Here is a 17086-nt window from a genome sequence, read left to right as displayed (position 1 = left end):
CCCCCCCCCCCAGTATCATGTGTGTGCCATCCTGGTAAATATTCAGGATTCATAGTTCCCAATAGTTCATGGTTTGAAAGCTTCAGGCCTAGTACATATTCATCTAAAAACATAGACGTGTGTATATGACCCCGGTATCCTGCTCCTATAGGTCACTCTCCCAAGGCTCCAGGAAGCTGAGAGATGGGACGTACGAGGATGAGGTCGTCCCCTGGAGAGCTGGGGGTCATACAATACTGACTAATACCTCAACGGAACATTAGCTTAAAGGCGAATGCATCATTGTATTGTAACCCCGCAGGTGTAGGCCGAGGACTGCAGACACCCTGAAAGTAAGAACACATTATTATCAGGGAACACCAGGTTACACAATCATAATTCAGTATGAGGCCATGTTCCCACTTTGTATGTCACCGGCCATTCCGTGACCCCAATTAGCAGTAAGCACCTGTGCACACATGGCAAGTACCTCCCATTCCTCCCATTCTACCTTCGGTGCAGTGGTGAGTAGTTAGACCATGTTCACACTTGTGTTGCTTGGTGGCAGCTTTCTCCGCCGGCGGCGCCTGCTGGGTTTGGTCCTGTGACATTGGGGTTGCAGGGCCATTCTATGGCCTTCCTTCCCTGCTTGCACTCGCCTTGCAGGGTTGGCGGTCGCTGACTGACACAGTGTTGAGTTTAGGGGCAGTATTATAATAGTAATATTCTTGTATATATAGAGCAGTTGTATAGTAGTTATATTGCTGTATATAGGGGCAGTATTATAGTAGTTATATCCCTGTATATAGGAGCAGTATTATAGTAGTTATATCCTTGTATATAGGAGCAGTATTATAGTAGTTATGCGGTTCAGGGAAGAAACAGAGTGCTGCACCTCACACCTATGACTGATACTAGTGCCCCTAGGCTAAATAAAAACACATCAGAATTTTGTGTATGAATTGATCAAGCCATACTGCCCCATGTACCTCGTGCCGGTATCTGATACACATGGGTCCCTACACTAAGTCCACACCGTGCCAGTCAGTGGCCACCAACCCCCCAGGCACGCACAGTCAGGGAACGGGGGCCATGGGACGGCCCTGCGACCCCCATGTCACAGGACCAGACCCAAAAACACCACACCCGAACCCGGCCAGCACCGCCGGCGGAGAAGGTCGCCCCCAAATAGCACAAGTCTGGATGAGGTATTGCGCTCACCATAGCTGCTGCAGACAGAATGGGAAAAAACAGGAGGGATTACATGTGCACTCAGGTGTCTCCTGCTAATTGCGGTCATGTGGGTCTCACCAGGAGGAGTGCAATACACGGAGAAAAGAGAGAAACAAAATGCGGTTCAGGGAAGAAAAAGAGTGCTGCACCTCACACCTATGGCTGATACTAGTGCCCCTAGGCTAAATAAAAATTGATCAAGCCATACTGCCCCATGTACCTGGTGACGGTTTTTCTTCGCTGAACCGCATTTTGTTTCTCTCTTTTCTCCGTGTTTTGCACTCCTCCTGGTGAGACCCACATGACCGCAATTAGCAGGAGACACCTGAGTCCTCATGGTTTTAATCCCTCCTGTCTTTTCCCATTCTGTCTGCAGCAGCTATGGTGAGCGCAATACCTTATCCAGACTTGTGCTGTTTGGGGGCGACCTTCTCCGCCGGCAGTGCTGGCTGTGTTCTGGTGTGGTGTTTTTGGGTCTGGTCCTGTGGCATGGGGGTCGCAGGGCCGTCCCATGGCCCCCGTTCCCTGACTGTGCACGCCTGCGGGGTTGGTGGCCACTGACTGGCACGGTGTGGACTTAGTGTAGGGACCCATGTGTATCAGATACCTGCACGATGGTACATGGGGCAGTATGGCTTGAGTTATATTCTTGTATATTAGAGCAGTATTAAAGTAGTTATATTCCTGTATATAGGAGCAGTATTATAGTAGTTATATTCCTGTATATAGGGGCAGTATTATAGTAGTTATATTCCTGTATATAGGAGCAGTATTATAGTAGTTATATTCCTGTATATAGGAGCAGTAATATAGTAGTTATATTCTTGTATATAGGAGCAGTATTATAGTAGTTGTAGTCTTGTATATAGGAGCAGTATTATAGTAGTTTTAGTCTTGTATATAGGAGCAGTATTATAGTAGTTATATAACGCAGGGAGATGAATGAAACCAGCACTCACCGTGAATCTGTAGACAGGAAGGCTTCTTTATTTCTTATCGGTTCATGTGCAGGGAGATGATTGGCTTGACAATGGGCCCTAGTGGCCAGAAACGGCCGTCGCCTTTGAGACACGCCATGCACCCCTCCTCTCCCTGCACATGAACCGATAAGAAATAAAGAAGCCTACCAGTCTACAGATTCACGGTGAGTGCTGGTTTTATTCCACCACCAGATACAGGTTTTCTTTATCAGGAGCCGATTCCACACAGCTGATACTCCTAGTACACAAGCACAGCGGTCCGGCTTACACTGCCTGGCAGGGCTGAGGTCTACGTTCTTCTGCTGAATTATAGTAATTATATTCTTGTACATTGGAGCTGTATTATAGTGGTTATATTACTGCACAGAGGCGGTAGAAATGCATGGCAAGTGCTGCTGTGACTATAATCCTACAGTCCTAAGTCTTTATGGCATTAGCTGGCAGTATTATAGAATAGTCTGAACGGTACAGGACAGTAATTATCCAGCAGCTGGGAGGATCGCCCACATGTGGCCCTGATAATTGTACAGGTTATATTGTGTTCCTGTAATTTCTGAATCCTAAATTAAGCAGAAGCCGAATCCTTCATTACTAATCAGCATCTGGAAGGTCGTTCGGCTGATTTCTCCTCCGGGACAGAACGATGCAGAATCAGTCAAGGTTTGAAGAAAAGTTTTGTGCAATTTCAGTAGAATAGAAAATAAAATGCTTATACTTAGGATTGAAAAGTAGTAGTAGTTACTTAGTGAAGGCTAAGTGGAAAAATGATGACAATTACAAAGCGTCTGAGGTCTCTTCATCAGTCATGTATACTCAACAGTATATAGAACAGTTTCCCATAACAATCAGATTTCGGCTATCCTTCATCAGAGTCCTGGTTCTTACAGGTAATGCATTAAAGGAGTTCTGGTCTGAAGCCGATATGAGGGAGGGTCTGGTCTGAAGCCTATATTGGTGTCGGTTTCTGTGTGTGTGTGTGTGGGGGGGGTCTTGTCTACATCTGTATTCAGAGAGGTCTAGTCTAGGGTCTGTATTCGGAAGGTCTGGTCTAGGGTCTGTATTATAGAAAGGTCTGGTCTAGGGTCTGTATTATAGAAAGGTCTGGTCTAGGGTCTGTATTATAGAAAGGTCTGGTCTAGGGTCTGTATTATAGAAAGGTCTGGTCTAGGGTCTGTATTCGGAAAGGTCTGGTCTAGGGTCTGTATTCGGAAAGGTCTGGTCTAAAGTCTGCATTATGGAAGGTCTGGTCTAGGGTCTGTATTATGGAAGGTCTGGTCTAGGGTCTGTATTCGGGAAGGTTTGGTCTAGGGTCTGTATTATAGAAAGGTCTGGTCTAGGGTTTGTATTATAGAAAGGTCTGGTCTAGGGTCTGTATTCGGGGAGGTCTGGTTTCTGAAAATTGATAGGCATCATAAAGGTGGAACAGTTTCCCATAATAATCAGATCGGCTATCCCTTGTCCGAGTCCTGTTTCCTACAGGCAATGCATTAAAGGAGTTCTGGTCTGAAGCCGATATGAGGGAGGTTCAGGTCTGAAGCCTGTATTGGTGTGTGTGTGTGTGTGGGGGGGGGGGGGGGGGGGGGGGGGGTCTGGTCCAGCGTCTGTATTCAGGGAGGTTTGGTCTAGGGCCTGTATTCATGGAGGTCTGGCCTAGAGTCTGTATTAAGGAGGTCTGGTCTAGGGTCTGTATTAAAGGAAGTTTAGTCTGGAGCCTGGATGAAGGAATGTCTGGTCTAGGGTCTGTATTATGGAAGGTCTGGTGTAGGGTCTGTATTCAGGGAGATCTGGACTAGGGTCTGTATTGGGGGGGGGGGGGGTCATTTAGTATGGGATCTGTCTGCAGTCTGTAGAAAAGGGATATGCTCTCTTTAGGGGTCTATGTTGGGGCAAAATTTATGCCAAAATGCTCACTTCTGACAACTCAGCCATATTTAAATGGCTCCAAATAATAGACTCTGTAAGTGATCACCGATCTAGTAGATCGGGCCGTGTAGTACACCCTTTAAGGTCCTTATTCATCTAATAATCCTTAAATCTTATGTGACCAAACGCAGATGACTGATCCCTGTCTGTTTTCATGGATAGGCACAAAATAACACATAGTCGGCTTATACCATGTTACCATGAGGTAACATGAACGCATCTAATGGTGAGAAGAGACAGGATGTCGTAAAACAGCACGGGCTGCTGATAAAAAGTAAAATAGCCGAGAAAAGCTGCAAACTGGACCCCCTTAGCTTTACTATCAGGACACGGCCAAGAATACATTATTATTTGGAAGCCTGAGATTGTGTTTTCAAAGGAGAAGAGCCTGTACAAACCTAGTCCTTACCACCTGGACTAGAAGGCCCAGCAAGGATGAGGGATCAATACCCTTTCCTCCCCAAAGCTTAGGGAGAATCCATTTTACTTTTCTACCATGCCAGCATCCACAAGGAGACAAAAAGAAAGGGGGGGACACCCAGGGGCGGATTAACGTCACCATGGGCTCCGGGCTGTTCACCAATCTTGGGCCCCCCAACCCACTGTAACTATGGCGACACTAGCTTTAGTCTTTTTCCTCCATAATGCAGCCTGTAAAGGACCTGGGGTGACATCATTGTCACATGATAAGGTCCTTAAGTATTTTCTCAGTCATCAATGGAGCTCTAGACCTGCTCTAGCTCCTCTCATGCCATCTTTTTAGGAGGGAGCTTTCCACCTAAAGGGGTATTCCACTGAAAAATAACTTTTAATATGTTGCTGCCCATGGGGGATAACATAACAGCGTATTCTCACCTTTCTGCGCTCCCCCGGTGTTTTCCTATGTCATCTTCCGATCCTGGCTGAGATGATCCCGCCTCCACTTCCAAGATGGACTTGTCTCGGGTGACAGCCGGCACAACCAATCACTGGTCGTGGCAAGACAGCCCCATAGCCAGTGATTGGCTGAGCGGGCTGTCACTTCCAAGGCAAGTACGGAGGAGGGATCTTCTCTGCAGATACCTAAAGATGACGTCGCAGAACCCGGGGCGGCACAGTAAGGTAAGAATATGTTGTTTGTTATCTTTCCCTAATGGGCAGCAACATATTAAAAGTTATTTTTCAGTGGAATTCCCCTTTAAGAAAGGTAAAGGAAATGTTGGACTTGATGACTATGTAAGGAGGTTGTGCCAAATGTAAGTAATAGCTGCACTTCAACACCACCAATCATAGGAGTAAAGTCTTGTCAATCAAATTTGTGACTCATGTCAATGTGCAGTGTCCCAGAACATGCAGACTACTACTCCTATTATGCTCATTTCTATTGCTATGTCAATGCCTGTTCTGGTAATTGTTTGCACTGCAACTGCTGCTAGTATTCCCCTGGTGTTCTCTGGTTATGTGTATTCTCATGCATATTCTTATATATATATATGTTCCTGTGTATTATTACATTGTACAGTGGTATGCAAGGCTGCTGATCACGTGACCGTGCCAGTGCCCTGTAACCATGGTTCCTCCAATGGCCGACTAGCTCTGGCCAGGGCCAACCATGTGACCTCCCACTTCCTCCTAACAAGTTAGTCTTCCCCCTGCTTCCAAGCAAGGAGGGTGTGTGTCGTCTCTCTCCTACCTCAGAGGAGTTGGACATGTCGCAGCTCCCACTTCACCACTAGAAGTGTGGATCAGGTGCTCTGCTCTGTCTTCGGCTGTATCTGCCTGCTCAAGTGTCCGGAGTTCCTTCTCTCATCTGGGTGTCATTCCGTTATTCCTCATCATCGTTTCAAGTATTCACAGCAAGTATTATTCTCAAGCTAATCCACCCAGCAACGCTATTTCTCTCATACTCCTACTCCCATCATCCGGCACGTATTCTCACAGCCTATGCAGCATCACTCCTGCCTTGTTTGTCAAAGCCTGCTATATACCCGGTTGCAACCGGACAGAACTGTTGCTACTAGTTACCGCATCTATAATAAAACCGCTGTTACTGAACCCTGGCATTGGTGTCCACTAACTGGTGCCCTGACTAAGTGCAGCGAGGAATCGCATGCCCATCATCACCCGCAGATTCCACAGACCGGCCCTACAGCCGCCCTCAGGCCTATACCGTGACAAGTATACACCCTGCAGCTGCGCCGGTTATTGCCCGCTCATAACAACAGCACTGCGGAAGTGGCCCCCAGGGGCCAGGGCATCGCAAATGGACTTCTAGTACCTAGTATTGTATGGCGGCCATTGTAGCGTAGCGGGTGACTAAGTTGCGACATACATGATCATCTAAAAGTCATTCAGTTTAGTGGGAACAATGAAAATCCTAGAGTAATGTATTTCTGCAAGATGTGACAGCTGTGGCCGGATGAGCGAGGAACAGCCCAAACCACTAGGAGACCATTGAGTATCCACAATTATAGATGAAGCAGTATGGTTTCTGCCATAATAAGAAACATACAATGGAAACTTCACAGGACTCAGCATTAGGGAAGTGTGGACTATAACCCTCATCCTTCTGCTGTTTCCCTGTTACCATCTGGAGCCCAGGGAGTGACCACCGTGATCTCCGTTCTGCTGACCTGTTCATCTGTACAGCACAATTCCCGACCTTTATGGCTTCCCGTAGATACAGTCACCGGACTGCTCTTTTATCATGTGTATTCAGCCGTATAGCGGGGGCTCCATGCCGCTACCCCCTGCACGTCTCTATTAGACTCATGTGAGCTCATAAATGGTAATACCGGCCATATGTTCTATGAAGCCCAACGTATATGAGCAGAGGTTCTCACGCTCTCCGGCCAAAGGAAAACTTGGAACAACTACCAAAGTGAAAAGAAGTTTTGCAATACAAGGCTGATATGGTCAGGGGATGCTTCAGCCTTATAGGGACAGGGTACAGGTAGGTATAAAGACCTAAATGCCACATTGTGGGGAGGTCGTGGGAACAGAATATGGGTTAGCGCTGTTGTCTCACCAGCACAATCTTGGTCTTGTTCCCAATATAGGTGCGGATCCCAGCTGCAACCTCCAGGGAGTATCAGCAGGCGGTCTCCACTGAGCATGTGATGAAAGGACTAGACCTCCCTGAATACAGACCCTAGACTAGAGCTCCCTGAATACAGACCTCATACTAGAGCTCCCTGAATACAGACCCTAGACTAGAGCTCCCTGAATACAGACCCTAGACTAGAGCTCCCTGAATACAGACCCTAGACTAGAGCTCCCTGAATACAGACCTCATACTAGAGCTCCCTGAATACAGACCCTAGACTAGAGCTCCCTGAATACAGACCTCATACTAGAGCTCCCTGAATACAGACCCTAGACTAGAGCTCCCTGAATACAGACCCTAGACTAGAGCTCCCTGAATACAGACCTCATACTAGAGCTCCCTGAATACAGACCTCATACTAGAGCTCCCTGAATACAGACCTCATACTAGAGCTCCCTGAATACAGACCTCATACTAGAGCTCCCTGAATACAGACCTCATACTAGAGCTCCCTGAATACAGACCTCATACTAGAGCTCCCTGAATACAGACCTCATACTAGAGCTCCCTGAATACAGACCTCATACTAGAGCTCCCTGAATACAGACCTCATACTAGAGCTCCCTGAATATAGACCTCATACTAGAGCTCCCTGAATACAGACCTTATACTAGAGCTCCCTGAATACAGACCTCATACTAGAGCTCCCTGAATACAGACCTCATACTAGAGCTCCCTGAATACAGACCTTATACTAGAGCTCCCTGAATACAGACCTCATACTAGAGCTCCCTGAATACAGACCTCATACTAGAGCTCCCTGAATACAGACCTCATACTAGAGCTCCCTGAATACAGACCTCATACTAGAGCTCCCTGAATACAGACCTCATACTAGAGCTCCCTGAATACAGACCTCATACTAGAGCTCCCTGAATACAGACCTCATACTAGAGCTCCCTGAATACAGACCTCATACTAGAGCTCCCTGAATACAGACCTTATACTAGAGCTCCCTGAATACAGACCTCATACTAGAGCTCCCTGAATACAGACCTCATACTAGAGCTCCCTGAATACAGACCTCATACTAGAGCTCCCTGAATACAGACCTTAGGAGCCTATCCACGAAGCGATAATTGGCTCGATTCGGCCGATTATCGCTCCGTGGAATAGAGACAATGATCAGCCAATGGTCGTGTCTTCGGCTGATTGGTTCAAACCTAAAATCATCGGGCACCGACCGCACATCGCTGCGTGGAATAGCGATGCACGGCGGGCAATCGATGATCTCACAAACACCATACATTACCTACACATGTTTGCAGGGCTTCTCCTGCGCTCCTTCTTCCTCCTGGTCCCGCGCGTAGCAGCAGCTTCGGAGCTTAGCTGACAGAACGCTCAGCCAATCACAGGCCAGGACCGCCGCGGCCAGTGATTGGCTGAGCGGTCTGTCAGCTTAGACAGGCCGCACCAAAGCTGCTGCTGCGCGCGGGACCGGGAGGAAGAAGGAGCGCAGGAGAAGACCTGCAACACGGTTAGGTAATGTATGGTGTTTAAAGAAGGGCTGCAAGGACATCGGTAACGGTGTCCCTGCAGCCCTCGCTAAATGATTATCAGTCCATGTAATAGGGGCCGTGGCCGTGTCTAGTAGATCGGCGCTCGTTTTCATTACTGATTGGGCCCCCATCGGCCCGTGGAATAGGACCCTTAGACTAGAGCTCCCTGAATACAGACCCTAGACTAGACCTATAATAACCAGAAAAAAACAGCCCTCAAGACACCATGAACAGGCTCCTATAGTTTAATCACACATGATAAAAACTAATATATCAAAAAATCGAATAAAATAAACCCACAGGGCCCTTGTGGAAAAGGTAATTAAATCATCAGGAGCTAAAATACAGAACATAATCTCTTTGTTACAATACCATGTAGAGGTCTAAATGAGAATACAGTAACAGATGAAGCCAGTGTTCATCCAGTCCTGTCCGAGCTCTCCGTGCGGTTAGGATGTGCAGCACTGGGGATGGGGGAGAGTTCTGCACAGGCTCTGGGCTGCACTAACAAATTGTAGCAACAAAAGTTTCATAAACAAACCTCATGTCTTCCCAGCCCTGCAAGCCTTCTCTGTGGCTTACACTGTCTGTATCAGAGAGCAGAATATGGAGCAATAAATGTCTCATGTATAGTAGCAATGTCTCTGCAGTCCCACAAGCAGCAATGTATACAATAGATGGTGAATGGCAGTGCACATTGCTGCTTGTGGGACTGCAGAGACATTGCTACTATACATGAGACATTTATTGCTCCATATTCTGCTCTCTGATACGGCTTGCAGGGCTGGGAAGACATGAGGTTTGTTTATGAAACTTTTGTTGCTACAACTTGTTAGTGCAGCCCAGAGCCTGTGCAGAACTCTCCCCCATCCCCAGTGCTGCACATCCTAACCGCACGGAGAGCTCGGACAGGACTGGATGAACACTGGCTTCATCTGTTACTGTATTCTCATTTAGACCTCTACATGGTATTGTAACAAAGAGATTATGTTCTGTATTTTAGCTCCTGATGATTTAATTACCTTTTCCACAAGGGCCCTGTGGATTTTATTTTATTTTTGATATATTAGTTTTTATCATGTGTGATTAAACTATAGGAGCCTGTTCATGGTGTCTTGAGGGCTGTTTTTTTCTGGTTCTTATAGTGCTTCTCTCTATGCATTTTATGGCTAGGTTCACACTACGTAAGTTTCCGGCCGTAGCACGCTCCGTGAATAAGCGGCCGGAGATTTACGTAGTTTGCGTACAATGGAAAGTATACGATCTACGGCTGCACAGTTCACACTATGTACGAACTTACGCCCGGATCGTATGCGGCGCCTTAAAAAATTAACCAGACCATTGCTTTGGGACGGAAATGCTGTAACTTACGCCCGTAGCGTAACATGCGGTCCCGTGCGGAGTGGTGATTTCTTTTTTTATCCACTTTGATTTGCCGATCCAAAAGGTTCTGTGGGGTGTCCGGGGCTAGGCGAAGATATTCCAGTAAAATACCGCTGTCAGATCGATACGTACGCCGCTCGGGAAGCGTACGTAGCTTACGGGCGTAAATACGCGGACCATACGGAGCTGGCCGCAACTTGCGTAAATCCCGGCCGGAGTTTTACACGTATATGTCCGGCTGCGAAAAATATGCGGCCGGACATATACGTAGTGTGAACATAGCCTAAGGCTGGGTTCACACACAGTATATTTCAGTCAGTATTTGGTCCTCATAGCAACCAAAACCAGGAGTGGATTGAAAACACAGAAAGGCTATGTTCACACCATGTTTAAATTGAGTGGATGGCCGCCATATAACGGTAAATAACGGCCATTATTTCAATACAACAGTGGTTGTTTTAAAATAGCCAATATTTGCCATTAAATGGCGGCCATCCACTCAATTTCACCATTGTGTGAACAGATCCTTTCTGTGTTTTTAATCCACTCCTGGTTTTGGTTGTAATATGAGGACCACAATACTGACTGAAATATACGTAGTGTAAACCCAGCCTTAGGCTATGTTCACACAACGTATTTATACGGCCGTTGTTGCCTATTACAACAACAGCCGTAGTTAATACGTTAATACACGCTGGCCAGGTGTCTATGGGATCCCGGACGGAGCATATACACATAGTATAGTTAGGTTAGTGAGAGCCGGATGTGTCGGAGTAGTGAGAGCAGGATGTGTCAGAGTAGTGAGAGGCGGATGTGTCGGAGTAGTGAGAGGCGGATGTGTCGGAGTAGTGAGAGTCGGATGTGTCGGAGTAGTGAGAGTCGGATGTGTCGGAGTAGTGAGAGCCGGATGTGTCGGAGTAGTGAGAGCCGGATGTGTCGGAGTAGTGAGAGCCGGATGTGTCGGAGTAGTGAGAGCCGGATGTGTCGGAGTAGTGAGAGCCGGATGTGTCGGAGTAGTGAGAGCCGGATGTGTCGGAGTAGTGAGAGCCGGATGTGTCGGAGTAGTGAGAGCCGGATGTGTCGGAGTAGTGAGAGCCGGATGTGTCGGAGTAGTGAGAGCCGGATGTGTCGGAGTAGTGAGAGCCGGATGTGTCGGAGTAGTGAGAGCCGGATGTGTCGGAGTAGTGAGAGCCGGATGTGTCGGAGTAGTGAGAGCCGGATGTGTCGGAGTAGTGAGAGCCGGATGTGTCGGAGTAGTGAGAGCCGGATGTGTCGGAGTAGTGAGAGCCGGATGTGTCGGAGTAGAGAGAGCCGGATGTGTCGGAGTAGTGAGAGCCGGATGTGTCGGAGTAGTGAGAGCCGGATGTGTCGGAGTAGTGAGAGCCGGATGTGTCGGAGTAGTGAGAGCCGGATGTGTCGGAGTAGTGAGAGCCGGATGTGTCGGAGTAGTAAGTTCTAGAGTATAGGGGGAAGCTCAGGCGGAGGTGGTTGTGTGAGGAGTGGACAATGGCTGAGCACAGACAGAGATCTTGTGAGGATCGGGGATTGCACGACGAACGGTAGCGGGATATCAAGTCAGGGATGCATGGAGGAGATATACAGACACTCTTGTATATCATTGTTAACATTTAAGCTGAATTTGTTGGGCAACAGATAACTGGTGAAAGGATTGGCAGAGAGGAGTGAGGAGTAAAGGATAGACTGGAGGGAAGCGAGGAGGATGGTGCAGTAGTCCAGATGGGGATGATGATACAGTGGAGTCCGGCTTATTATCTCAGAAGGCCGGCGATGGAGGCCAACTAGAGAGGAGGATGGCGCAGTAGTCCAGATGGGGATGATGATACAGTGGAGTCCGGCTAATTGTCTCAGAAGGCCGGCGATGGAGGCCAACTAGAGAGGAGGATGGCGCAGTAGTCCAGATGGGGATGATGATACAGTGGAGTCCGGCTTATCGTCTCAGAAGGCCGGCGATGGAGGCCATCTAGAGAGGAGGATGGCGCAGTAGTCCAGATGGGGATGATGATACAGTGGAGTCCGGCTTATGGTCTCGGAAGCATTTGTGTCTCTAAAGCAGAAGTGACTGCGAAAAGAAAAGGAAATATAAGGTGTTAAGAAGGACTTGTACTTCGCCACCGTCGTGGATCCACTGATGGAGCTTTATGTGACTCCATTTTTCCCTCACGACTCGTCTTACGTCTTGTGGTTACTATGAATAACGCTTGGCCGGGCTCCATTGTTTCTGAGCTTCCCTTACTCCCTCCTCCCCCACCTGCAGTCCCAGCCTACTGTGTGCAGCTGGGGGAGGATTAATCACGTGACACTACAGGAAGTGGTGCACACCGCCGGGAACCACAGTGAGTGCAGACAAACCCAAACTCCAGGTTTACTAATAAAACTATTGTAAGATAATAAATGTAAATTGCACCGATCCTGTAACCCTGCAGCTATGTGACATGTGATATGTAGATACCCCCCACTGCTGAGTGCATGGTCTGCTGACACCCTGTCCTTTGTTTGCAGGTCACAGTCCTGGGCACAGATCACTGCTGCAGCTATGGCTCTCAGGCTGTGCACCCTGCAGCTGGTAAGGAGCAGGCCCCGACCTCTGTGCAGGTTCTTCTCCCTCACAGCCCCTGCTAGCCAGGCCGGCCACCAAGCTGCCAGCACCCTGTACACCGAGGAGCACCAAGCAATCAGAGAGTCACTGAGAAAGGTACCGGTCACCATCACACTCAGTAACTTTGCAGATTTGCATTTATGTCCCATGTGAACTTACCTTAAAGGAGAAGTCTGGCTGTTTTTAAAATCTGGCAGCCGACAGGGGGAATTTGATCAGGAGTATGAACTTACCTCTCCCAGTGCCTGCGGTAAGCGAAGGAACCAGCCTCGGGACCACCACTGGGCTCTATGATGTCCGGCGCTGACACGTCACAACACGGCTGATGGTCAATGACTGGGGCGAGTGGCTGCTTTAGTCACTGATTGGCTGAGCTGGCTGCCCATCAGCTGGGACAGCCAGGGGGGTCCCAAGGCCGGTCCTGCCACTCAGCATGGGCACGGGGACAGGTAAGTTCATACTCCTTAACAAATTCCCCCCTGCCAGATTTTAAAAACGGCCAGACTTTTCCTTTAAGTACTTAGGTGACTATATATTAAGGGGAACTCCGGCCCAGCCGTATTTTTCAGATATGGCTTGGGAGGGGGTGGTTATGGATGGAGGAGGTCACTTACCTCTCCGCTTCCAGCGCTGGGTCCCGGATCAAGGCGCCCCGTACCCCTGTCCCACGGAGTCCCGCTTTGGCCGCTGAATGGCTGTGCTGCCTGGGCCGGAGTACCCCTTTAACCAATTTGGGTCTGGGGTATTTATTTAAAGGGGTAATCTGGAGGGGAAAAAATCAACTGGTGTGAGAAAGTTATACAGATTTATTGATAACTTCTATTTAAAAAGAAAATCTCCAGTCTTCCAGTACTTATCAGTTGCTGTATGTCCTGCAGGAAGTGGTGTATTCTCTCCAGTCTGAGACAGCACTCTCTGCTGCCACCTCTGTCCATGTCAGGAACTGTCCAGAGTAGCAGCAAATCCCCATAAAAAACCTCTCCTGCTCTGGACAGTTCCTGACATGGACAGAGGTGGCAGCAGAGAGCACTGTGTCAGACTGGAGAGAATACACCACTTCTTGCAAGACCTACAGCAGCTGATAAGTACTTGAAGACTGGACATTTTTAAATATAAGTAATTTACAAAGCTGTATAATTTTCTGGGGCCAGTTTATGTAAATACATTTACACATGTACAACCCAAGGGAAATGGCGGACAGCATTGAAAAGGGGCAGTTCACCAAAAATATTTTCTTTTAAATCAACTAGTGCTAGAAAGTACCAGAGATTTGTAATTTACTTCTATTAAAAAATCTTGTCTTCCAGTACTTATCAGCTGCTGTATGTCCTGCGGGAAGTGGTGTATTCTTTCCAGTCTGTCACAGTGCTCTCTGCTGCCACCTCTGTCCATGCCAGGAACTGTCTAGAGCAGGAGAGGTTTTCTATGGGGATTTGCTGCTGCTCTAGACAGTTCCTGACATGGACAGAGGTGGCAGCAGAGAGTGCTGTGTCAGGCTGGAAAGAATACACCACTTCCTGCAGGAGATACAGCAGCTGATAAGTATTGGAAGACTGGAGATTTTTTTTTTTTTTAATAGAAGTAAATTACACATCTATATAACTTTCTGCCACCAGTTGATTTGAAAGAATTTTGTTTTATGAACAACCCCTTTAAATACTTTATTTTTATAACTTATGGATTTGTAGGGGGTCTGGGAGGTCTGACCACTGAGACCCCTACTAATATAAAGAACAGAGGACAATGTCCTATGAATGAATGGTTGGTTGGCCTGGCAGCACAGATGTAAGGGTAGCATTTCATTTCCAAAGAGGTAGTAGACTCTTGGAACAAACTTCCAGCAGATGTGGTTGGTAAATTCACAGCAAGTGAATGTAAAACCAAGCTGGTAGTAACTTGAGATCTGATCCCTGATCCCACAACATCATCTGTCATCAGGAGTCGGGACTTTACCAAACACCATGCATGCTGGGAGTTGTAGTTTTGCAACAGCTGGAGGGCCGGAGGTCCCCATCCCTACATTAGATAGTCGCACCATCATTGTGTCCTGTTTTTGTTCACCCTTAGACCCTCACAGATCATACTGTACATATCATATGCAGCGGGCATGGAGGGGGGGACTTGCAGGGCGATGAGGCTTTGATGTTCGGGGACATTGTGATGACGGCCGTCGGCGTATCCTGACTTTCTCTACAGAGGAAATTGTAACCATTGCTAGAATCATTATACTACACATCATCCACATCACGTGCGCCAATGTCCATTGTATTTCCAAACATGATGACCTCCGGTTGGGAGGACCATGAGATGTCTCATGTGCTCCCTCTTTGCCCGAGTATATATATATATTTAAATAAAAATCTTGATATATTTGGCAATGACGGATAGAGATAGCCATGATCTATCGCCTTCTGAGTCTCCTTGCCCCTTCGAGGACATCTCATTCTTGTGTAATATGAGACATCTTGGTTGCTAGGCACCTTGAAAAAGGCTTGGTTGCTAGGCAGCATTTCCCTAGCAACCAGGTGAAAAGGCTGATAGGTGCGAGTGCTTCCTCTAGAACTGTCACCTATTGGGATAATGGGCGTATTCTGACCTTCACTCGGCCACCGCACACACCATATACTTCAAAGGAGACATGGTCGCACTTGTGCAGCGGTGTCTCCATTGAAGTCTATAGATCTCGCTGTAGAGGACTGTGCACAACCACATCTCTACTGAAGTATATGGACATTGTGATGATGGAAATACCTCTCTGCAGTGACTGGGGGGTAGCAAGGTGTTAGCTGGGGGCTAGGTGCTGGGGTACTGACTAGGATGGCACTTGTCACGTTGGCCAGGGGTGGTATGCTCACCCCCGGATACTCTGACACACCACTTTGAGGTAGAACAAGTGTAGGTGCAAGAGGCGAATAATTAGTAACAGAACTCTGCCGGGGTGACTTGACTGTGACACAGTGCTCTCTGCTGCCACCTCTGTCCATGTCAGGAACTGTCCAGAGCAGCAGCAAATCCCCATAGGAAACCTCTGCTGCTCTGGACAGTTCCTGACATGGACAGAGGTGGCAGCAGAGAGCACTGTGTCAGACTGGAGAGAATACACCACTTCCTGCAGGACACACAGCAGCTGATAAGTACTGGAAGACTGGAGGTTTTTATATTGAAGTAAATTACAGATCTATATAACTTTCTGAAACCAGTTGATTTGAAAGAAAAAATAATTTGCTGGAGTCCCCCTTTAATCTATCTATCTATCTATCTATCTATCTATCTATCTATCTATCTATCTATCTATCTCCTATCTATCATTTATCTATCTATCTATCATCTATCTATCTATCTATCTCCTATCTATCTATCTATCTATCTATCTATCTATCTATCTCCTATCTATCTATCTATCTATCTATCTATCTATCTATCTCCTATCTATCTATCTATCTATCTATCTATCTATCTCCTATCTATCTATCATTTATCTATCTATCATCTATCTATCTCCTATCTATCTATCTCCTATCTATCTATCTCCTATCTATCTATCTCCTATCTATCTATCTATCTATCTATCTATCTATCTATCTATCTATCTCCTATATATTTATCTATCTATCTATCTATCTATCTATCTATCTATCTATCTATCTATCTCCTATATATTTATCTATCTATCTATCTATCTATCTATAAAGTAGTGATGATCAGCGGCACACCAAATAGCTTCAAAAACGTGGAGGTTTATTCAAAAGAACAAAACATTCATAAAGTGCAGCACAGCATAGCACGACGTTTCGGCGGGGTATCCGCCATTTTCAAGTGGCACTTGAAAATGGCGGATACCCCGCCGAAACGTCGTGCTATGCTGTGCTGCACTTTATGAATGTTTTGTTCTTTTGAATAAACCTCCACGTTTTTGAAGCTATTTGGTGTGCCGCTGATCATCACTACTTTATGGATCAAAGGTTCGTGGTCTGAACTCAGTCAGCTGGAACCCGCCTCACTGGGACTTGTAGTGCAACTCACTTCTACTGCTTATCTATCTATCTATCTATCTATCTGACATGGGTAAGCATAACAGCTGTTACAGTTTAGATTCCGGATGCTTGTTAAGGCCCTATTCCACGGAACGATTATCAGCCGCATTTGGCCCATAATCGTCCTGTGGAATAGAAGGCAACGAGCAGCCGACATCGTTCATGTCGGCTGATCGTTGCAGTTGTTTGTTTTTCAACATGTTGAAAAACAAATGACTGATACAGCAACAATCTGCTGCCGTCGCCCCGCGGAATAGGTGCGGCAGCAGACATTGCTGTATGCTTTGGGCTGCACGGACGATCTAGTGATCACCCGGGCAGCCCCCCCCCCCCCCCCACAGCTCCCCAGTCCT

At 47.2% G+C, this 17086-nt stretch overlaps 1 protein-coding gene across 3 annotated transcripts in view; it reads left to right on the top strand.

The window, feature by feature from the left end:
• Positions 1-12351: 12351 nt before the first annotated feature.
• LOC138784926 (probable acyl-CoA dehydrogenase 6) overlaps positions 12352-17086 on the top strand; it is a 47383-nt gene continuing 42648 nt past the window's right edge. The window contains exons 1-2 of one of the 3 annotated variants that reach the window (XM_069960629.1): positions 12352-12436; positions 12603-12795. In XM_069960629.1, the coding sequence (XP_069816730.1) occupies positions 12637-12795 (159 nt within the window). In that variant the 5' untranslated portion in view covers positions 12352-12436; positions 12603-12636. Of the gene's footprint in view, positions 12483-12602; positions 12796-17086 lie in introns of all 3 variants that reach the window. The other 2 variants (XM_069960628.1, XM_069960630.1) reach the window with 2 other exon arrangements.

The sequence above is a fragment of the Dendropsophus ebraccatus genome, chromosome 2 (assembly GCF_027789765.1).
Source record: "Dendropsophus ebraccatus isolate aDenEbr1 chromosome 2, aDenEbr1.pat, whole genome shotgun sequence".
Classification (NCBI taxonomy): Eukaryota; Metazoa; Chordata; class Amphibia; order Anura; family Hylidae; genus Dendropsophus; species Dendropsophus ebraccatus.
This window is presented reverse-complemented; position numbering and strand designations above follow the sequence as displayed.